The 24,902-nt window shown below is 41.0% G+C and overlaps 1 protein-coding gene across 5 annotated transcripts in view; it reads right to left on the minus strand.

Moving 5' to 3' along the window:
• pik3r3b (phosphoinositide-3-kinase, regulatory subunit 3b (gamma)) overlaps positions 1-24,902 on the minus strand; it is a 165,108-nt gene that overhangs the window by 5,680 nt on the left and 134,526 nt on the right. For 3 of the 5 annotated variants that reach the window (XM_039734462.1, XM_039734461.1, XM_039734463.1), the window contains 2 exons: positions 11,708-11,819; positions 51-149 (listed from right to left, as the gene is read on the minus strand). In XM_039734462.1, coding sequence (XP_039590396.1) covers positions 51-149; positions 11,708-11,819 — 211 coding nt within the window. Of the gene's footprint in view, positions 1-50; positions 150-11,707; positions 11,820-14,047; positions 14,163-21,146; positions 21,231-24,902 lie in introns of those variants that run through there. The other 2 variants (XM_039734464.1, XM_039734465.1) reach the window with 2 other exon arrangements.

Raw genomic sequence — 24,902 nt, forward strand, 5'->3', positions numbered from 1 at the left:
CACAATGGTGACTGGGGAAGGGGTGATAAGAACAGCAGCAGTGTTTTTACCTTAGGGTGAGTGTATAGTCACCCTGCATCTTGGTGGAAGCATCCCGGACCAGGAACGTTCCATCTGGCATGTCCCTCAGCTTGTCATTCACTTCTTCCCTGTGCAAAGACGAGACATTTCAGATCAAACAAATGTGGCAAAGTCAATACAGTCCTCATGTTTGCTGGAAGACAGGGTTAAAATAAATGAGCTGTTCAAAATAATGTTCCCGCTTAAGAGTGCTTTAAAATGCCGAAAGACTATAGCCTATTAAATGTAGAGGTGTTGGACTAGAATGCCCAGGACTGCAAGGACTTCCTGCATGATGCCTTGCAAGTCGCATACATTGTGTTTGCCAGTACCAGAAACTTGGAAGCCATAGCTGTAAGCATTTTGGCTTACTACAGAAAGGTGCAATGAATAATGAGATTGTTGCAAATTCAGTCTTACAACATTGTGTGCTGCACGAAAGCATATGAATCCCGAAGGAATGGCCATTATTCATATAAAGAATATTAAAATAAACTTTAAATCTTTATGCTCCAATTCATAAAAAACACATCAAGTAAATTACACCAGAATTGCATTTTGCCAGCTTAGCAAAAGTTTAAAAAAATGAATGTCTGCAAAAGTATTTGAGCCCTTTAAGTCTACAGCTTGCAGCACCTCTGTTAGTGATGATAACTTTGATTATTGACTGTAGGAGATGTTTACTCCGTATCTGACATCCGTAAGAATATTTACCCATTTCTACTGACAATACTGTGCCAGCTGGGTAGAGTCTGAGGGGCCTCTGGGGAAAAAGTGCACACCTTGGGTCCTGCCACAGCATCACAATTGAATTTGTCATACGTTTGTCTTGGCCAATCCAATACACAAATCTTCTTTATTTGATTAGTTGATTTCCTTGACTGTTCTTGTTGATGGTTATACAGGGCGAGTCAAAATTATGTGAACACTAATGGATTATTTTTATCTCGACCACACCTTTTCAGGTTGAAGGATAGGTCATGGTGGATCATTGAAAGGGCCTCCATACCTCCTTGATTTTGACACCCTGTTGGTCGTTGGTTTTTATGTGGTGAACATGACGGCGAACAGGGCGAGAAATTCGTGCAAATCATCTTGCACATATGAAGTATGTTTTGTGAATAAATTGTTTCCGACATTCAAATGTTAACAAATTTTTGTCTGACTGATAAAATAACATTTGGTTCAAGAATCTCTCGATACATCTCCGAATGCATGGTTCCTTTAATGATGTGAAGTTGTCCCAGTCCAGAGGAGGAAAAGCAGCCCCAGATGTCAGCACTTGTCCCTGCCATGCTTCTTGACTGCTGGGATAAGGTTCTTCTGTGATAGTTTTGATTGTGACCAAAACGGTCAATTATGGACTCATGTGTTCAAAGAGTGGACTTCCAGAAATTACCAGGTAGGTCCCGGTTTAGATGGGCAGTTTGGATCTTTTTAACAGTGGAGGCTTCTTCCTGGCAACCCTCTCAAGAATGCCATTGCAATTCACTATTTTTAGTTTTAAAGTCTGCATAGTTACCTGAAATGCAGGAAGGGAGGTTTGTAATTTAGATGTTATGGTTTGGCTTTTATCAGATTATTCCTTCCAGGTTGCTTTTCTATCATATTAAATGTTTTCCATTTCTACAATTGCCTCAAAGTGGACTGATGGAGATCAAATCTTTTAGAGATGGTTTTAATTCTCTGTGAACTTTAGAAATGTGCTGGTTTGTGGACACCTTATTAGTCTGATTTACTCTACAGTTTTTCTTCACTTCTATATTTCTTCCCTCTTCTTTAAGCTCATGTGAATTACACTGTAACAGTAGGCTACGTAACAACTGTATTGGGTTTATGCCACCTATACTCAGGAGACGCAAAAGTGAAAATTGCGCATTGCGTCTTTTAGAGCATAGGTGGCCAGAGTTGCACCGATTTTATGTCCTTTATGGCTTTACCACAGGTGTGGTTTTATCGATCTTTTAAATAAGAGAGGCCAGCAAGGAAGAGAAGAAAAGGAACCAGATACTTGGCTGATCAACTGCATGTAAAGTCAGGGCGTAGTATACTTTGATGATGGGATTTATAATCGCATAGGATGTTACATCGCTGCATACCTTCCATCAATTTAGAGAGCAGATTTCAGTGATGGTATGAATCAGCCTAGTCTGGAAATGGCATTTCTATGATACCGAGTCCACTAGCAACAGCAATCACAGATAGAATTTGCCTTATTAACTGAGGAAGAATATGAAGATCAAGCTAGTGAGATCCTTATTTTAAAATTTCTTTTTAGACTAGGAGAGTCGCTATTCCAGAATCATGAGTTCAGCTAATCCATTCACTGGCAGGTCTTAATTTAATCAACATTAAAACATTTTGACGAGAACATGCAATTCAGCCCAACAAGGCTTCTCAATCCTGTCTGTCTAATTTCTCTATAAAGAGAATGAGTCAAGTTTTGAAGGTCCCTAAAGTACAACACTCTACCAAACAATGTGCTTATGGTTCTCTGCATGAAGATAAACTTTAATATTTGTGCAAAATTTTCCATTACGTTACTAACTGTGCCCCCCTGTTCTGGCTGTATGCATTTTAAAGTACGCAGCCTGGTTCCCCTGTAATAATTCACTTCATAATTTTAAACTCTTGCAAATGGAAATTTCAATTAAAACCACAAACGGAAGAGCCTGGGCTATGCCAGACAACCCTGGTTTAATATAAAGTGTGGTTTATCACCAAAACACCACTTCCTTAGGCATTTAAGGAACAGGATACAGGTAAATTTCAATAGCCACTTCTATAACAGCACCCTAGCCAAGAGGAGGAAAAAGAAAACTGTTTCAGCATTACACTCTGAGGAAATAAGGTGATTAATGAGATGGGACAAGGAAATGAGACATTTGGAATTTCCACTCTAACAACTCCAAAGCTTGCCATCTATTCAAGAAATGTCTTGAACTCGTCACCTTGAAGCCTCCAGCCAGTTCTAGCCATGAGAATGTCTGACTGCAGTGCTACAATCTGCACCTCTTAATAAAGATCCACCTGCACCCTGGAAACCTGAACATATAGACCAGGGGTCGGCAGCTCTGGTCCTGGAGCGTTTCTGTGGCTGTAGGTTCTCATTCTAACCCTTAATTAGTAACCAGCGGGTTGGAAAATGGATGGATGCTGCTGCCAGTCAGTTTTTACCTTAATTTTAATGTACTTGCTATTTCAGATTCCAACCCCTTACTTATTTTTCCTTAATTAGCACCCAAACAATAAGATACAAAATGAGCCAACACTTGACCAGCTAACCTGTGCCCATCATACACCATATCTGAAAATAAATGAAGGTGAAGTTTTCAGTAACATTGATCTGCTCAGATTCACAGAGCATTTTGACCAAGGGAAAAAAAATCAACAGTTCTAGAAATGTCTGTTATGGCAGAATGAAAGCACCAACAAGCCATAGAATTAAACAAGTGGTTTAACCAACAACAAGAATTGGCATCTAATTAAGAAAAAGGTTAGAGCAAAACTATCTGGAATATGGGGTCCCAACTTAGCTGGTCATCTGTTGACTCACTTCAGATTTAATGTGTGTTTGGGTGCCATGTAAACAAAAAATGCAATTTAGTAGAGTGACTCTTAAAAAGCAAATCAATTAAAATTAAGGGGAATGCAGTTAATTAGCAGCAGAAACTGGTGAATAAAAGTTAAGAGTAGTGCACCTGGATCGAACCTGGAGACCCCCAATCTAGACGACATCCTGGAAAGTAAAATGCCAATGCATCTTCAAGACAGGACAAAGAACAAGTATATAAATAAGGCAGAGACAACAACAACAACAACAACATTTATTTATATAGCACAATTTAATACAAACAGTAGCTCAAAGTGCTTTACATATTAAAGAATAGAAAAATGAAAGACATAATTATAAAAAATAAATCAACATTAACATCGAATAAGAGTAAGGTTCAATGGCCAGGGGACAGAAAAACAAAAACTCCAGACGGCTGGAGAAAAAATAAAATCTGTAGGGATTCCAGACCATGAGACCGCCCAGTCCCCTCTGGGACAGTACATGCCAACCCAAATGGACCAATCACAAAGGAGCAACTCTGCATAACTTGATCTTCTACAGCAGTGTTTCCCAAGCTCGGTCCTGCGGGCACACTGTGGCTGCAAGTTTTTGTTCCAACCAGATTCCTAATCAGTGACAACACCTGATAGCACTGATCTCATTTAATTAGCTGGTCTTATTTTTCTTTTATTCTACATTCAGAAAAGCACAGCAGCATGATTTTTACATTTATAAGACATTTAGAAATATTTCTGCTTTTGCTATAGATTTAAATTCCATTTTCTCTGTGCAGTTTTCCCCTTCATTGTATCTTAATGACAATTCAAAATAAGCAGAGAAGACACACTGTTGGGAAACACTTTTCTATAGGGTCATTACTGTCATGTGTACAAGTTTAGTGAAATTCTATGTGCTAATCAACATGCAAGATGTCACTGCTCGCCGGCGCCATGATTGGCGAGTATAAATATTGTGAGACTGGTCTTCCTCACAAAAAAAAAAAAAAAATCCCAGGACAATATTTAAGCAGTTTCACCAGAATTCCATCCCCATCTTTAGTTGTTGATCATTCTGTCTTTGAACTTCTACTATATAGTAACTCAATGCCACACATTGCGGATGAACATGCATGTACTATAAATTAGACGTAACGATATTGTACTGGTGGTAGATTCCACATCTTGAACCAGTTCCACAGATGATATGCTGTATCATTAAGATAATACAGCAATCTGAGAGTGGTGTGCATAATGTCTGCACTAAAATGAAGAAGAGCACACTGGAAGTCCTGTCAAGGTTTGCTTGGATTGTATGATTCATGTTTCATTTGCTTTTAGACAGCCCTCCAAATCCTACCCCCTATAATCCTGTTCTTTTCTCTCGGTTGTTTCCCCCCACCACCCCCATTTTTCCTTTTTCTAAACGGTGTTCCATGAAATGTAAAAGACTCAGAAGGAAACTTGTGAAGTGCCTTGTGATGAAGCTCTCTGTCAAGTGCAGTATGCAAAATGGATTAACTGGGACATGCAGGGCCCCACAAGTCAGGCAAATTTATTTACTGCAAACATTAATGTGATATTAGTGGTCCAAAATAAAGCTGTGTTAAGTATAGCATTTTTTAGGAAAAGATGCAAATGTTACATGTGTTTGAGTAGCAGTTCTACTCTTTAGATGCATCTTAACCTCTTGTCTTCATTGTCAAAAAGTTGATCCTTTGCATATTCTCTGCATCTAGACATGGATGCTACTCGCTGCATAATTCTAGGGTCACATTTTTAGTATAGCTTAACATATTTTTATTACTGTAAAGGGATCGTGCCCATTTATGCCACAAATCAACCATCTTAAGGAGTATAAGGAACTGGCTCTGTTCTACTGTCCAAAGCAAGGGGCTTTGTCACTCATTGTCTGAACAATCACAAGCTGCCAATATGGACCAGACTGCAACAGGTGTGAAAGGTTTGAAAACTGCCTTCAAAAGTGTGCTCACCCAACAATAAACCCCTGAAATGTGTTCAAGCAGTACTGGAGGTACACTGTGGCTTTGTACAAGATTTTTGAAACCCAAGACAAACTAAAGCACGCTATTTCACTTTGTCAGCCCTAAATATATAAATTCTAGCCGCACTGCTCTAGTTTCATCCTGTGTGTGGCAGTTATTCGCCTCCCTATAAACTCCTGTGTGGTACTAATTAAGTTTATTAACCATGTCCAGTGCTCCTGTCATTTAAAAAATGGAAACTTATTTTACAGAGGATCTGTGCTTGGAAATGTATCCCTCCATTTTCCAAGTTCACCGTTTCCTGAGCAGGGTTGCAAGGAAGCAGCAGCAACTTCCAGCAAGCAAAGAGTGCAGAGCAAAAACAAACCCTAGACAAGGTGCCAACCAATCACAGGGTGAACATACATACACACACATAGGGGACAATATAGCATCACTTATACACCTAACCTGCATGTGTTTACACTGTGGGAAGACACCCACACGGATACGTGGAGATTATAAAGACAGTACAAAAAATAAAGACTGTTTGCTTAATTCAGATTCGATTACCTCACAGATTCAGACATGTTAACCCTTCATTTTTAGTTAGTAAGTTCTGAAGACTTCAGTACCATTGCAAACACAACCAGCTATATGCCATCAGGGTGACTTGGGTGCACAGTCTGGGGCTCTGCTTACAAAATGGAGTTTAAGAAAAAATGGCCAATCACAGGAAAGGTACAGGTTTTCACCAACAGCATAGCAGTCCACTATTCAGCACCCATCCTTACACATCTTTGTTCCTCAACATTAAACCCATCCAGCTAAACCTTAAAAAAAGCTTTCAAAAAATATGATTGTCTAATAGGCTACTTGTGTTATTGTGCCACAAAACAGGAAAAAATGGACAAAGTGAGGACCCAGTGAAACAGAGAAAAGGAAAAATTAGTAAGAAGAAAGATGTGCCATTTTGCAGAAAACAAAATATCTGCAGACTGATGACACCAACACAGATGCGAACAACAATGTGGAAGACAACAAGACCACTGCAGGAGATAAGATGCCCTAGAGAACATCAAACCTGAATGAAGGAATCAATCCTTCTATAAAGTCTTATTTGGTTCTAACATGCAAAACCAAACTTCATCTCTTCCACAAAGTGGCATAAACCAATCACAAATGTTTGACATTTGTTAACTATGCTAAAAGAAGTTGATTTCTCACAAATGTGAGGTTGAACTCAGTTTACTACATGCACTGTATGTACTAACGAGTTGAAGATTACTCAATAAAGCTTGTGCTTTTTTCTTCTACTTCAGTGCCCTTACCAGACTTAGACATATATGATGCCTGTAATACAGTCTTCAAAATTGAATGCATGTTTGTTGGTCTGGTATACAAACCCATACTACAGGACCTTTATCAGTCAAATTATGCACAGAGTCCCCATTAGTAAAAGGAAACACCAGATGCTAGGTTTCATTCTAAAATTTAGTTAGTCTCCTCAAACTGAGCAGCGCTAGTTGGTACCCCTGCGAATTCAGAAACAAAGTTGAATGTGTGTTTTGCTGGTATATAAATCCACAACACTGAACCTTAAAAAGGTAGGTTGTACATGTTGAATGAACATTCACATGAATGCCCGTACTCAGAGTTTCCAAGCTGAACATTGCCCAAAGTAAACTCCTGTCACCAGCTTGTCTTCTTATTACAGTGCACACTGGAGCCATCTGCCACCCAACTAAACAATGCACATGCACCCAGCTGTCCACATGATGCCTTCTTTCACTGATCCAGTGAAGTTGTAGTTCTGATGCTCAAATGGGTCAATTCAGCATGGGCACTCTGACCGGTGACTATTCAGTAACATATGTAGTTCCATAAGCAATAGAGTTTGAAACACTGCATGCGGACACAATACTCCTGTACCCACCATTAAAAGTATCTGTAATTTGGGCCATATTTAGTCTTTTTATTGGATCACAGGAGACAGAATTGCCTTCACTTACATTGTACAACAAAAAAAGTGTGGGCAGTTTGTGGGTTCCCACTTCTCAGACCATTGTTGGTAGGTACGCACCAATGATGACAGTGAAGCACTTCACCAGTCTTGCCGTTCCAGAAATGCTCTGACCGAGTCACTTGGGGATAACAATACAGCCCTTATCAAAGTCACTCAGGTCTTCACATCGGCCCATATCTTCTACATTCAACACGTTGACTACAAGTACCTGTTTTCTGCTTACCATCTAATAAATCTGATCCTGACATGCATCATTTTTCTGGCAGTCCGCTCCATTTGTTTCGTCCAGGAATGCTCAGAATATTTTGGCTCATTGATTCATGCACATACACACACACATAAGCGCATATTATATACAGTACACACACATGTTGCTGGTTAAGTTAGAGAATATTTGTTATGACTGACTGTTCAGCAAAACACTGACTTGTGGATAGAAGCTGTCCCTGAATCTACTGGCGCAAGCGACAAAGGGTCCTGGATAAAGAATCGAGAAGCCTGGCTGTGTCGAATGGCAGAGCTCTTCAATTATACAGTTTGCCTTACCACCTGACTTGCAGTATCCAACATTGTCACATTTGCCACCAGCTTATTTTGTATAAGAAAAAAAAAAAAAAAAATCAAACTCTCCCAGCATATCTTCATCTGTGTACTGCAAACTTGTTTACTTGACTTGTCACAGTACTGACTGCATTAGTAAGGTGAAGCATAAAAAGAAAAGACTGGTTGATAGACTGATTAACCGTTCCCTTCTGTATCAAACCAGTCAGGCTTAGTTCTAGCTGTTCACATGGTGCTCAAGACAGTAATGGTGTCAACCAGCCAAGCTCAGCCTGAAGCAGCCGACTTGGACTAGGATGAGGGGGTTTGAAGCTGGCTAGTGTCACTGCTCTGCGGCGAGAACCAGATCACAATGGCACCAAATGCTGCACAGTGTTACTGCTTCATCTCATCAAAACTATTTAGGAACATCACAGCAGTACGGCCAACCTCCAAAACCACCTTCTCTAGCTCCTCTGTACCCAAGTAATGTTTACAAAATGGGCAGAAATTGTAATTTTTTTAATCAAAAAACAAATTCTAAAAGCATAAGGCAGCCATCTGACTACTAGCCAACCCCTTTTCCTCCACTCTCTTCTTTTTATGACATGCCTCCTTTATCCCTGATCAGAGTTGTGGGAAGAAGCCAAAGATGCAAACGTAGCGACACTCCAGACAAAGGCAACTTCAGCCGGTTCACCCATAACAGCCACTGAAAATGTTAAGAGAATTTAAACAGAAATACAAGAATGGCAAGTGCTCTGTGCCAGCATTTCATTTTCCAGTCAGCAGCTTTGCCTCAAGCACAAGCCTAGAGAGTATGGCAACATACCCACCAGTTGTGCTATTATGTGGTCAGGAGGGAGGGGTGAAAAACATAAAAATCTGAAAAAAAAAAGCATATAAGGGTGTGGGAGTTTATCTTAACTGTGAACTGACACTTGCCAGATGGGAAACAGGAATTAAAACTTATCCCATCCTCTCAAGTTTTGCAAGGCAAAAAGACAATCACACTGGGAAATTTTCAGCCTCACCAGGTTGGTCTAAGGCGTCGACTCAGTGTCAAAGGTTCAAGCTAAATAACCTCCATGTAACCTGACTTAATCCTTGTCCTCAAACTAGATAAATATGTAACTCAGCATAAACCACTAAATGATGCTATTCTTGCAACATAAAGACATGTTCTGATAGTCCATACTATATTAGACCGTGTGCCCACTGCCACGAGTTTCCAGAAAGTTCTTTCTCCATCTCCAAGCACCACATCTGACTGCACCATGGGTCCTATTCCATCTGTGTAAAGGTCACTGGCTCATCTACACATTTCTTTCAGGGAGAGATTGAAGTGTTTACTAAGAATTATTAAAACATAAAAAAATCCCCTCTTGAAAAGGTGCCACAGAAGGTGTTTCACCTGTACTTAGTTAATGAAACAGGGCAGCAAACATGTCAACTACATGCCAAGAAAGAAAGATTCTAAACTAGTATATTCATGACAAGGAAATTTGTCCCTTCTGTATGTGTGAGCCATGGTCTCCTTTTAGGGTCTAAAGGGAAATCCAACCAGCACTTAAAACATTAAAGCCACCACTGCAGGGAACTTCACAGAGAGAGGAAGAGTAGGCTGCAGTATTACTTTATAAATCAATGGCTTTTCACATGGATGTCTGCTAAGAAAGTTGGTTTTACATAGAAAATTCAAGATCTCTCAATGAGGTTTACAGACTAATTCACCTTTTCCATTTTCACATGCGGTGTTCTTGTGGGTTACGTAATTCATCCAGTGCTGCAGTGTGGATAAACTGAGGGGGTATGGTTGGGAGGCTCACAGGCTTTGTATTCGTTCTTGCTTGGGTATTGACCTCTTCTGATTTATTTCTGAAGTATGCTATGAGGGCCCAAGTTCAAAAGGCATTTTGACATGGCCATACTCAAACTCAATAGTCCCAGACTGCCATTTCCTAGTTTCATTTTAATGAAAATCACATACAATCAAGTGGGTTACCATTTATCTTGTACGGAAAAGTTAATACCTCGGGTTAAGGAATCCTCTGAGAATGAAGCGCTTTTCTAATTATTATTATTATTAATGAAGCGGTCATAAAATGTGATAAACACTGTAGAATGTGAGCAACACCAAGTCCCTGTCCACTAGGACACTGTGGATGCCATTGTGTGGCCTACCAGAATGGAATAAGTTGTAGCTTGTTCTTGATATCGTATATACTGTAAAAGACACCTGAGACAGTGGGGCCCTATGAATCAATGGATAGAAAAATCCTGTCACCAGATTAGATGAGCTATCATAGATTCTACTGTAGAATGCCCAGGAGAAGGATGAGGTCTCCAAGACTGTGACCGACCTTCTCTGGTATAGTTGACCATGGATCCACCACAGGCTCATCTTTTCTCCAAAAATGAATGCTGCTGACTTAAGTTTGTTATCTATTCTCCATTGTCATCTGATCAGAGTGCAAAAATTAATTAATGGAAAGATATTGCTGGGCTTCATTAGTTAATCAAACTCCTTTGTATTCCTGTCAGATTTAAAAAAAAAAAAAAAAAAATGCAGCCACTAATTTGTAAAGTTGGTATTTGCTTTTTACCAGAGAACTTATGCAGTGCTCTGCATCTGCACTTATGTGAAGAAAGCTATACCAAAATAAACTCAATTGAACGCAATTTGAAAAAGGCAAGTGCTTAAGTATTTCACAAATATTGTAGCTATTTTAATATTTTTATGACGTAAAAGATAATTAGCCCTGTATGTCACAGAAACTTACAGCTATATCGGCAGAAACCAAAAATGATGTTATAAAGAAAATAGACGCTCGAGAAAAAAACACCATTTAGCAGAATCATTGTATCCTATGAAAGGAGCCTGAAAGATTAACAGTACCTACAAGCAGGAGGTGCTCCAATTCCGCTAACACACATTGGCCAGAGTGAAAGACCAAGAGACCTTGAGCATCCTGGCATGATTTGGCTCACCGGGGTGGGGAACGTGAGGCAGATGGTCTGGCCTTTGTCCACAAGTGAGTTACGCAAGTTGGGGCGAGGATATAAGGGGCAATGGATTAGGCAGGTTACAGTATGTGGAGCAACACGAAAGGAGCTGTGGAACAGAAGGGCGGGGGACAGTGGAGATGAAGGCGACCCTCCACTAGAGAGTTAACAATGTATAACCATACGCCTCATATTGCACTTTTGTCAAAGCTTCTTATATAACATAGTGAGGTCCTGAAACGCATCTACTTTGTTAACTGAGGTATTACCATATATTGATCTGTAAAGCACTTTAAAGTGGTATACACACTGTTTTTATAAGACTCAAGATGGTGGACCATTAGCAGAGTGCAAATGCATTTTAAAGATAACACAAGTTTCTTTCCCCCTCACACAAAGGCTGACGAGATGCAATTTACCTGACTGGCAGTCTCCTTCAGCCATTTCTGTTCAAACCTTTGTTTCTGCAGTTAAAAAGTATGCAAGTATGCAAGTATGCAAGGTGAGCCAGGACGTGTCAATAGTAAAAGTGTGTTACCTTGAGATGTCTCCCCAGTACCACTCGGCATCCTGCAGGGATACGCTGGTAGTGTCCTTTATTCCATTGGTGTTCACTGGTGCCATTGGTTTAGGTGGCTTGGGAGGGACGGCTGAAAGAGAAAGACGGAGGGTGAACAGATCAGCAGCAGTCAAAATGCTTTTACATTTATTTATGTATTTATTTTTACTTTGTTATACTCTTCCTATTATTTGAAATCAAAATAAGTGATCAAAAAGTTAGTAGCAATTACTGTCACAAAGAGCAACTTAAGACAGCAAAGCAAGATGACATCTTCAGTAGCCTGTTTGCCTGTGGGGAGGAGTGTGCAACAGTTTCTAGGGATTTGTAGTACAAGGATGAGGTAAACTAGCACTTGGCGTAACTGTGGAAAAGACTCGCTGATTAAACTGAACGGATACAGGCAAGCAGCAGAGTCGAGTGTCTAAACGTTGCTTGTAACTACGACGATGCCACCAAATTAATGAGAAAACAAGGCTGACAAAAAGCTGCAATGTCAGACTCCAGCTGAGATTGAGTAGCCCAAAGCACCGGCTAAAAGGTGCAACCATATTTAGCCAGGTTAAAACAGTCTTGGGTATTGACAGAAGCTCCTGAAGAATAAGCTTCAATAAGGGAAAATGAAGACACAAACTGGGTTAACTCAACTCACAAAAACAAATCCTCATCCTTATCAGTGATCTCGCTTTATAAACTGCATCCCAATAACAGCTCACAGAAAAGACACTGAGGCAGGGTTTCTGCAACACCTCACCTCATATGCGAGTCAGTACAGAATCAAACAAACTACACTGAGTATATCGATATTTAAAAAAAAAAATAAATATCAAACAACCTCCCAGCCTTTTGATACTGCATCATCCTGACCAACTAGTACTTTAAACCCACCGTGCCTATCGTGCAGGACAGTAATCCATAAGGTTAGAAGTTCAGCCTCAGTATGACCCTGAACAAGTTACTTTATCTGCTAGGACTAGTGCTGTGCAGTATACTGGTACTGACAAATTACCGAAAAAAAACACGCATTTTGAAAATGGTACTATGCAAGCATTTCGGCACCAAAAGTAAATGGTTAGGTATCAGCACTTCGTGATCGGTCATATTTCAAAGTGATCAGAACTCTAAAGACCTGGCGTATGAGTGCCATCGCAAAGCCGAGGGGAATCCATACAGAATGTTATAATATGGGCATATCAGCACAATGCACCGGTTTGTTGTGTGGGAATGCAGCAGAGGTTATTATCCCTTATTTGCTTTATCACCGTTTTGGTACTGTGGTGTGAAAGAGTCAAAATGTTACAACTGATCCAACACTAGCCAGGATTCTCAGTGTAGAGGTACACAAACAACTGTAGTGTAACCATAAAGCATGATGTGCTGGATGGAAAGGCGCTATATAACACAAGTCACGTTCACTCACCTGTAGCAAACTGATCTTTTCCTAAGGCCACTAAATCTATGGAGCTTAAGGCACAAGGTCTCCAGGTCAATATCCCCCTGCCAACTTATATAAACCATTAGCAAGACACTAACACCTAGGAATTAATCAAATCTTAGAAGCATGGACACAACTGTACAAAAATTATGTTCAGCATGCAAGCATTCTTCAAACTGTGGTCTAGTAGACGGTCGGATATACAACTTATTACACCTTCGGTCTCCTCTGGGTTAAAATCTGACAAGATCAGCTTGATGGATTAAGGGCATCCTTGAATATTTTTAATCATGAAAAACTACATGAAGCCTGCGACTCCAAGAGAAAACAGACAAGTTTTAACTCAAGAGATATACACATTTGGCAGACCGGCGCTTGAAAAAGCACAGACCCCCAACCCAGAAAAACATGAATTATAACGTCAAGTCAGGAGGGTAACCATGAGCAGCATTTGGGCCCACAGGGATGAGTAGGTGCAGGCTGTGGCTCACACATTTGGGTTATCTGGATTGCATTAGCCTCCATGGAGATATTACTGGCACGCCAAACTGACAGATATGAACAGCTCCAGGTGGGTGCACTTTACAGCATGAAAGGTCTGTGCACAGCAGGAGTGGGGGGATGGCGGCGGCAGAGGGGTTAGAGTCATTAAGTGTATGGGGGGATGGGGTGGGGCCTGAACTGACACAGTCTGAACAAAAAAAGAGGGTAACACTTTATTCCCCTCACACCACAGTACCAAAATTAAAAACTAAAGTTCTCAGCATAGAAACCAACCAGATATAAAGGTGCAAGACAGCATCCAAAAAATTACAAGTGCTCATTAACAAAAATACACAGCGAGCAAGCCACTGCAGTGCCAATTTAGAAAGATAGAAACTTACCAGTCAGGCAGAATAACAAACTCCAGTTTGGGATACAGCTGTGGAGTGGAGCGTCTCCAATGGGAGAGCAACAAGAATGAGAGAGCACAACACACAGCACAACAGGTTAAAGCTGGATTTTCCCCCACGGATGCTTTCCTGCACGGTGATTTGTGCAAAGAAGCAGCAAAAGGTGTTCTACTGCTGCAGGAGGCAAGGGCGGCACGATATAACAGAAGTCCACAGAGGCCAATATGAGACGACGTTTCATCAGCCCACTTCCCATTTACAAAGGTGCGGCCCTGTTTGAGATGAAAGGCACCGCTCCAGGTGCAAGGCTTTAAAAGTTGCTGGCAACGTGGAAAAAGCCGGCAGTGCGCACAGTAACCCTTGTGTTCTAACTCGCCAAGAAAATCCCGGCCTGGGCTGCCAAGCCAAACTAACCCAAAGGCCGACCCAGACACTGTTGCTGTGCACTTGAAATTGCAAGGGCCAATCCCACACCAAGCCTGCCATAGCGCTCCTCGGTTTGTTTTCTCAAATAATAAAATAAGCCAATCATCTTTAACTCCTCTGATGCCAACGTGACCGCACTTCAAAATGGGACAGGCAGCAGCTCCGTAAAGGACATAGGATCCATTGAGATTGGTGACATACCCTCATGCATCACACCCAAAAGGGCAGGTGCCTCCAAAACAGATGAAAGTGTTGGCACAATGCAGCATCCACTGCAAATTGGAATCACAGAGCGAGGGGTAGTTTATGCTTCCATCCTAACGGTTTTACAGTGCCCTACTTGCGGTCACACTGGCCATGACCCTTTAGCTAACCTGACTTAAGCAACAATGCATGAGTAATGATTAATTAATTACCATGTAACCTGAACTGCTTACACCTAACCAGGCCAAACAGATTGACCACACCGAATGTCGAATAGTGGATTGTAGTGTTTGGGAGAGAAAAAAAAAAAAAAGCAAGACAACCTGGGATGACAAAAGGCCATAAAATGGAGCTCAGTCTAAGGGAATGTGACCTGCTTAAAACTCACTTGGGCACATACAAGAAGGCACCAAGTTAGGCTTAACGCAAGTCTGGGTTCCATCTGTTGGCTTCATTCTTACAGAATATCAACTAATATTACATTATGATTTATGCTGTGGTAAGAACATTAAGAAATTTGACCAACGAGAGGAGATCTTTCACTACATTTGTTTAGCTAATAGCTAAGCTGCCCGCCAATAGAGAAATCCTCAGGAACGCAAACCTGGGGCTCTTAATACCAGGAAGCAGCACTAACTCTGCTGGTTTAATAAGCAAGTCAGCCTGTGAATGCTGGTGTGTTGGGAGGCATTTCTTAAAAGCAGGGGCAGGGCCTTGGACTTGCCACCATTATAAGGCTGGCTGAACAAACTGGACTGAGGGCAATTCAGTGTTTTTAGTGGCTGCTTACCTGCTATTGGCTAAGGTGTTGGCAGTCACTAGGACCCTGAGTAGATTAGCCTCACTACAGGCAGTGTGGCCCCCTAATGGCAAGGCAAAAACCCCACTGGACTATAATTATACAGTAACTAATTGTAAAGCATTATAGGGTGGTTATTTATTATCAAAATGTGCTACATAAAGTTTGACCCATTAAAGCATAAGCTTACAGATTCAATAGAGGACAACAAATATTTTGCTTCTCCTGCCAGGTGAGTCCAACTGCAGAAATATGGGAACATCTGTAAAGCACCTGTAGGACCCAAGATGCCCTAAACATGACAGGTTCTTGTTCAATTGCCGTGGACATACGGGACTCTCAACAAGTACATTACAGCAATTCACAAAGGGCTGCACTCTTCCTCTGAGGAGTGCCTTATCTACCATTGCAAAGGAGGAGAATCCTAACCTGCTACATCATCTGAAGCAAAACTTTCATATCACGTGAACAGCTTTATTACTTATAAACTTTTGATGTCATATGTAGAGCATACATTGAAATTCATCCTTGCCAATACATCGCCACTTTCCAGCACCATGATCAGCGAGTAGAAATGCCTGACCTCGACATTTCTGTCTTCTTTACCTAAAATAACTACTGACATCATATTAGGGCTGCACAATGTGCCCTTTTTCTGGTCGCTGTGATATGGATTTCCATCCAAAAAAAAAAAAAAAAAAGTGCCACTGCTGAATGCTGCAATATCAAAACAACAAAACGCAATAAAGCCAAGAAGTTGGGAAAGGAACAGAGCAGAGGAATTGGCCCTCATCAATAACACTATCTGTGCCACTACTAAGTTATCAAAACGTTTGGAATTTGCAAAGAAACACGTGATCACATGTATTAGACATTTCACACTTAAATTGGACACCAGTCTCATATCTCTCTCTCCATTACACGTCCTCACATAGACAGACTGGCCACAAACAATAAGCCCGGCAGCAATGCACCCTGGAAAACACCTGCCATTTAGCACGTAATGAAGGAGCTGATTCTGTAGCATTGTTTTAAGGCTCCTTCAAATGTGTTGAAGAAAACCCGCCATGCTTCTAAACTTAAGATTGGCAATTCCTACCCACCTACTGCACCCATAATGTCAAGTCAAGAAGTGAAGGTCCTCACAAACACACCTTAAAGTTCCACATTCCTTACCTGAAAAATCTCATAACAGTTTACAGCCCCACTATTAGGAGCCATGTAACCGTGTGATACTCTGCTTGGAGTTATCTATAGCTTTAGCATTTTTAAAATGATTTCTTCAAGTTTACATTTTTCAAGCAAGCCAGCCAACCAACCTAATAATTAGAACGGCAGGATGTCAAGAAGCAAGGAATTAATATAAAGACTGACTCAAGAAATCCAGTTATGCACAACAGTTTTGCACACCCCAAATGATGGCATTACTGCAAATAATGTATATTCAAATACCACTCTTATAACCTATTTAATGTAATGACCGTGATGCATTAAATTTACTTAATGTATATATTTAAATATATTTAAAAAAAATAAAAAAAACTGAGGTTTAGTAATCTTGCCCTTAACCAGGGTCCCTTTTCAAAATGTAGTCCTGAGATTACATTTATTCAAACCCAAATTTTAGTCACACAAAAATTCCACAGTTGCTTTACTGAGACCATATGTAATTCTGTCTTGTTTTGCAAATTGATAATTGAGGATAACAACTTGCACTTCATCAAGACACCAACAGTAAAATATTAGCTGCATTGAAATTTCACCTCGAGGGTATAATAAATTATTTTATCAATGCAGTTGTGAAGACAGATATCTTTATTGATGTATATGCCAACTGATGTATATGCCAACTAATGTCACTTCTATATATTAAATTGAAGGAGCACAATAGTAGGACACACAGCTAAAATTCTGTAAATCCATTTTTATAATAAAAAACTGAGAAAGAATCTGCTGTTATATAAAAAAAATATCAAAGGATGGTAAAGAAAAGCCAAAATCATCTTGCTCCACAAGCAGCAGGAAGCCAAGAGCATCACGATATACAATGCTGCTACATCATTAGCATCACATTTTGGGGTTTCCTGGTTGCAAAATAAAAGCATACACTTCAAGAAACAGTCTAAAATGAGTAAATGAAGCTGTGTGAGCATCTTAGTATAAACTCTGACATGTACATTAAGTAAAAAGGGGAGACTAAAATGGCCCAAGTGTGAGTGATGTAGGTATGTGCCCTCCAAAAAGCTGGAACTTTGTCCATGGTTACTCCTCACGTTGTACTTAATTCTGCTATCGCTATTGAATTGGAATCAAACAGGTGTACTGTCTGTGATAAAATGAAAGCAGGTGAAAACAACAGATTGACAAATGTATTACCAAAGCTAGACCGGGCAGCACACTGATGCAGAAGATGGCTCTGATACCTCACCTCAAATCCTGGCTTGGTCGCTGAAGAGTCTGCACCTCCTACATACCAAAAAACGCAGGATTTCACTTCAGTTTGGAGACAACAATTAAAGGAGGATGAGGAAGCTTGCACAGTGACGGACTCTCGCCTTGTGTGGGGCTGAATTTGTTCTTCCGTCCAATGCAGATGGAATGCAGTACCCCCAAGACACCTCACTAGACTAAGTGTGGAGCAAAATGGATGATTAGCCAAGAGGAACTCACTCCCATCTCTGTGCCAGTTCTAATAAAGAATGTCAATTATAAACAAAAATAAAAGATGTAATTAACGCTTGCTCTGCCTTTCGGACACTAAAACCACTAAAATACGAACGCTTTTCAAGCAAACCTTACTTCATTTAGCTTCTTTTTACTGGCGGTGGAACTGAAATACACATTATTATAAAAAGACTCCCACGGGTCATGTGATTCAGTAAGGGTAACACAACAGGTGGAGGGGATTGAACTGCAATGATTGGGATACCACCGTGGCCCACCCTGTTGGCATTACAAACGTAAAATTTTTAAACACTTTATAATTGCCACCAAAATTATTTCCTTTTGAATCAGTAATAGCTTTAAAGGAAACCTGTCACAGTACTGCTATATTATTTATTTAGACACACATATACATACACACACAATGCCATTTGTATATGGGAAAGCAGATGTACAACTTAAACAGATTGTTATTTTCATGGGAGTTGTTACATATGCATAATTGAACTATTTTACATTACAGCGAGAAATTAACCATAATAAAAAAATAGTAGAAACGTAATAAATTGAAAGAAAATTATGTTTCATGCGTTAGAGGTATTCGCTGCGTTGTACGTTTTCGTTCTGTTTGGCTTTGAAATGAACATGCAAATACTTTTAAAACTTGCACTTTTACCGTAAAACTTTAGTAAAAACAATATTTGGAATTAAATTTGTCACTATCACATTGAATTTTGATTCCGTCTTTGGACTTGCATCTTGACAACGTATAACTGCCCGTGTGTGAATATCGTTTCTCTCTAATAAACAGACTTTTTCAAAATGTTTGTCCCTGTGATTTATTAATTGTCATAGCAATAGTCTTGTATCGCAGGACTTGGAAAAAATCTCTTGGTAATAGTCTTGTCTCAAGATTTTCATATTATATATATATATATATATATATATATATATATATATATATATATATATATATATATATATATCTATCTATCTCTATCTCTATCTCTATCTCAGTCGCACACTGAGTCCCAAATGAGGCACACTACATGCATTGTGAGGGAACATCAGTTATGGCACTATGGCCAGGTGGCACGATTCCCAGAGGGTGACCGGCTTGCTGGATCTGCATTGTTGAGAACCTGAGCAGCTGGACCAGGCCAAGGGGAATGCCCACGTTAACGCTTGGCTGTGGAACATAGATGGTCATTTCTAGAGGGAGGGACTGGATGGCATGTCTGCCTGTGTCATTGCCAACTAAGATCCTTAGTGGTTTCATCAGGAGGTGGGCGTGGCATCACATTGTGCCAGTGCATGCTCCCAAACGAGACCTGACCTGAACATTTGGAACCCTGCTTACAGTTAAAACACATGAGGTGGTGTTAGAAGCAATACTGGCAGCACTGGGCATAGGACTGGTGCCCTGAATTGCCAGGCTGATGATCCAACTATGCCAATTTAAGGTTTTAAATTAAGTTAATAAGCAAGTGTATAACCCATACAGACAAAGGGATAATCTGCCAAGCTCACAAAGTGGCTGAACCCATCAGGTAGCATCACTAATCGCTGCACTAATGCACGACTAAACACTAAAAGATCTATTTTAATTCAGTTTAAGGTAACAAATGGTGGCAGCTTCCACATTATCCCAATGGTGTTAGAGGCAAAACAGAATCTTGATTTGGCTTATTCTGCCAATCACCTTCACCCAATTGACAAAAAAACCTGCCAACAAGCTTCCAAGAGTGTGAACACATACTCATTCATTACTACTTTCTCTCTATTCAACATTGCCAAAATTTAATCAAACTGAGAAGGTTTACTACAGACCCTCTGCACACTTCTAACACCAAGATAAGAATCTTAAATATCCATTTTAAAGTTTTGCGTTTAAAGTGAACCATGAGTTACCACTCAGGTAGAGCTGCTGTAATGAAAAGACTGACTGCTGGAGAAGAACATTGGTGCCACACACTGGAATAGATCTAGCATGGAGACGTACAGAACTCAAAATAAAACTAAAGCCCCAACAAGTTGCAGGAAAGAAAGGAGATGGCAGCATTACACTGTTCTGTAACTCGGCACGCAAGAGATGAAATGACAGTAGAGGATTGAGGGCAGGCAGAAGAGGCAATTGCTCTTCCATACTTGCATAGATAGAGCGATGCACCCACCCCCCAACACTGTGTGCCGTCTGCTTTGTAATCCGTCACGACAAGTCCAGGCTTGCAAGTGTCAGCGGCAGCCAGTCGTGGCATGTCACGTCACATCACGTCGCTATTCTTCACAAGCGGTTGCTTATTCTCGGCTTTATGGAGGAGGAGCCAGCAATCAATACCACTGGGTGTCTTGTTAAAGTGAGCAACACTCCTCCAGCCAGCTGCGTTCAGAGCGGACAGGGGCTACCGCAGCCACTTTGCGAGTGTTTGTCTCCTTTTAAATAAAATAATAATTACGAAAAAAGGCAACAGAGACAGGCCCCTAACTTGATTCAATGCCCACACTCTGGCACACACAGTTAGGTTCCTGTAGGCGAACAAGTAACTCAAGAATGTTCATGGCCAACAGCTGAGAAACAAATCCAATCCATTCACCTAAACTCAAAATGTCAGGCTTCATTCACAAAGAGTTCATCTCAACCTCTACATTACCTGTGGGTAAAGTGTCAATTTCTGCTGTGTTAGCCATGCCAGAAGGTGCCCAGTACTCCGATATCCACCCCCAATAAAACAAACAAGGTCCAGAATCAAAAAAAAAAAAAAAAGAAAGCTCTCTGCTTTTCATGGACAGGCTACACTGAAAGCTCACGTTCACAACAAGCGGAAACTCTGCTGCAGCCCTGTTGCTGTTGCTTGCCAACTCACAAGTCTCAATTTGTTTAAACTCTGAAAAATTTAACATTTAAGAGCAGAAAGGAGCAGGAAAGTCCGCCACTTACGAGCTGTGGTGCTCCACAGTACACGTAACACAGAAGATGCATGAATGTCTTACACTTACAGGGTGCGCTGCCACCACACGCCCCCGGGGGCTCCTCTGACCGCCTACTGTGCATCATAAAAGTCCTGCGAGCTCCTCCTTCTACATGCACGGCTGCTCCAAGGCCACATTTGCACTGACCAGCTTCCTTCTCTCCTTGTGTAGGAAACGCAGCAATTGCTAGTTACCCTCGTTACACCCAAAGTACTCCCCCCCCCCCCCCCGCCCCAAAAACACCCAACCCCCCACATCTCAGACTGCAGAAAAGGGGAAAAAAATCCTAAATCAGACAGCCCGAGCAGAACTAATCTCTCAATGGAGACAGAGTCACAGCCAATCAGAAGGTGCATGTTTCTCATACGCTGAAGTGTCAGGAGATGCCAGCAAGTTAACTCCAACCACATGCAAGAGTGGGAGGGGCAGTGGGAGGACCTATACAGCCCCAAACCCCCAACAAAAACCCCTAGAGTCTGGGATTTATTCCATGCTACAGACGGATTCACTTGAACACTAAGTATAAAGTGGCCACACTGGCTTCAACCAAGCTCTTCAGTTTCCTTACGACAGCAGAAAAAGGCCAAGACATGCCAAGTGACTTAGCCATTTGGTCCCCGCCGATGTCACCATATCACCAGCAACAGAGCAGCCTCTCCCCAGGGTCTCAAAACTCAAAGACTCCCATTAGCACAACCTCCACAGGAAGGCTTGGTTAAGCCATGCAAACAGATGCATTTTCAAAAAAGAACATACAGTATCTAAAACTCGTAGCGCTGGGACCCGACAACAGCGGGCATCACAAACGAGGGTATTTATTCAACGCTTTCTATTAGCACTTTGTATTTTGATTCCTGTTTCAAATGCTAAGTCACAACTTTCTGCTTCCTGCGTTTCTTTTTAGTAGGATTTCATGTTTGATATAGGTTTACAAGGTCATAGTTGGAAAAGCTAAATCAGTCTTAGTATGTGTATGCGGGTTTGCGCCCCCCCACCCAGTCCTGCTCAGGATAAAGCCGGTTTATGAAACGGACTGAATGGTCACTTTCGTGTGTTCAGAGGGGCAGTTTTCCAGTGTCATGATTAGAGGGTAGCATTACCTCAGAACTTCTGATGGATAGCAGTCATGTGGATGTTCCAAACCATGAGTCCAGGACCATTTGTGCTTAAACGTTTAAGGTGTATGCAGTGTTATTTAATCTTTTTGCTTTTTTCATTTTGTATCCTTTACAAATGTCTTAAACTGCATTGAGCAGAGAAAAGATGCTATATAAATAAAAATTGGTCCTGTGCGCCTTCTCGCCCACTCAGCAATGCTAATGAACAGCGTCTGGTAATACCACCTCCACATGGCACCAAATCTCAATCCAGACTCGCTTCATGTATAGAGCTATAAAAGCTGGTGGATCGAGTTGCCTACCTTGTTCCAAAAGGCTGAGTCTCTCAACGTGTTTAAGAAGCATTTGAAGACTCGTGCTCTGTGAAGATCTATTATTATTATATTGGATGCTAACTTACTCAATGTACCTAAATACAGGTTAGTAACTATGGGCGGTAGAGCTTTCAGTGTGATGGCCCCTAAAATTTGGAATGCTCTTCCTCTCAGCCTTCGTAAGGAAAAATCTATTATTCATTTCAAACTCCTGTTAAAAACACATCCCTTCAGTGAGTATTATTAACTTACTTGTATGTAATTTCTACTGTCTTGTTAATGAGTTTATTGAATTGTAACGTGTCCTTGAGTGTATGAAAGACGCTACATAAATAAAAATTATCTGCCTAATTGATGATGGTCTAGGTGCTTGCTAAGAAAGAATAACTAGTCTTGTTTTGTTCTGTTTGGTTTACAGCTTGATGATGAGGATGACGACGATGATGAAACTTTACTTGCCCCTGAGGGGGAAGTTTAGCACACTCAATTTTGTCCACTTGTCTGACTGTTTAGTCAATTACAACGATCTCTTTTGTAAGCTGATTTGGATAAAAGCACGGCCGAGTAAATTTAATGTAAAACGTATTTTTATTATATGAACTGCCGGAAGGGTTGGACATCAAAAGATTTGACATTTTAATTGTAGTAGTAAATTCATACAAGGAGTAGGTGTGGAGTCCATCCATGGAAATTTCATATAGCACCATTTGCAGTGAGAAACCACAAAGACGCATAAAAGTTGCAGCTCTCTGGTCACTAGCATAGAATTTACGGACCTTCACCCTTAAAGTAATGGGAGTACTGGGGTTACATAAAGGGTTGGCTAAAAAATACAATGTGACCGACAAGCGTGGCAGGAGTTCGCTCTGAACCAACAGCGTCAGGCCATTTGGTATCCATACGACTTGAGACCATGAACTTCTTCACTGCGTACCAATGGGATTTGATTCTGCAGTTTGACTGTGGAGGGATCCGAAGAAACAGTCATCTGCCACGCATTGGAAGTGGTTGGATTAAACTGCTCATTTTTCCTAGTTTGGTAGCTAGGGGAATGGACACACATTCTGCTAACTGCTCTACCATTAGGATTAGGCTCAACATCTCTTGCATTGTGGTAGAAGCGAGATTTCGGCCCATGATTTGTTCTATATAGCATGCCAGAGATGGGATCCAAACTTAGGCCTGGGGCAGTATTGAAACATCAGCTCAGATTTTTACTGGCATGGCAATCACAGGATTTTAACCAGAACAATTTTTTGAAGGGAGTTTCTAGTAGAAGCTGAACTCGCTGCAATTTGCAAATTGGCTGCAATAAAATGTAAACTCTTCAACACTCGGGACGGCACGGTGGAGACAATATGTGCAACAATGGTATAACAGTCATAGAAAACATACAGTTCATACAATGTGATAAGATGGGGTCCCCTGTAACCATCTCCAAGGAACATCTGCAGTGGGAGTTAATGACATCCCAAAATCCCCTGGAGTGGGAGCAATGGGACTCTGAAAGTGTTTTGCTTAGTTTGGCAGATGTAGGATTGAGCTCTGCAACATTTGCAGAGTGCAGTAATGGAAGAGAGTCTGAATCCAGAACAATCTGTAGCGTGGCAGCAGTTGGTTTTGATCCCGTATGATCTTTTACATAGTGTTGTGCTAATGGAATTTGACCCTGAACCTTTTGAAGAGTGCGCCAATCACAGCGTCAGAAATGCAATCTCCACTCCCTGTGTTCCCTAATTTGACCCTCACAACCGTGTGCTATTCAGTTCATCTCCACAGCTAACGCACATTGCTCAGGAGTGTGAAGAAACCCCCCCATAACAAAACATAATTGCAATTGTCTGCACTGTGGATGAGGCGCTCAGCCCCTCTATTCCAAGCTCCTAACGGATGCCAAATCCCTTTCAGATTTCAATTTCACTGTAATAAATATTCTAATGAACATCTGCAGGAGTTCATCTTCCTCACACACATATGCACACATGCCTGCCTGCCCCACGCCACTCACCCATCACCCCCCTTTTCCTTAAAAAAAAAAAAAGGAAGCAGCGTTCCCAAAGGTTGGGAATGCTTATTATCCTACTTCTCATCCATTTTCTTCACTCTGATTTTTGCTGGGACAAGCAGGTTGTCGGAAGGAAATCCCTTCATTCTCCTCACCTCCACCTTTAAAGCAAGCCCAAGCAGAGCGAGGTAGCCCACCCTTCACAGCAGAGCGCTGCCCATTCTGCCCAGATGTCACAAAGCTAACGCTCCAGCCTTCCAAAGGAGGCATGATATATGACTCAGCATTGTACTTTGCACATAACGGTTGCCCTTAACACAAATGCTGCTCCGATATTAAAGATTTT

Source organism: Polypterus senegalus, chromosome 14 (assembly GCF_016835505.1).
Source record: "Polypterus senegalus isolate Bchr_013 chromosome 14, ASM1683550v1, whole genome shotgun sequence".
Classification (NCBI taxonomy): Eukaryota; Metazoa; Chordata; class Cladistia; order Polypteriformes; family Polypteridae; genus Polypterus; species Polypterus senegalus.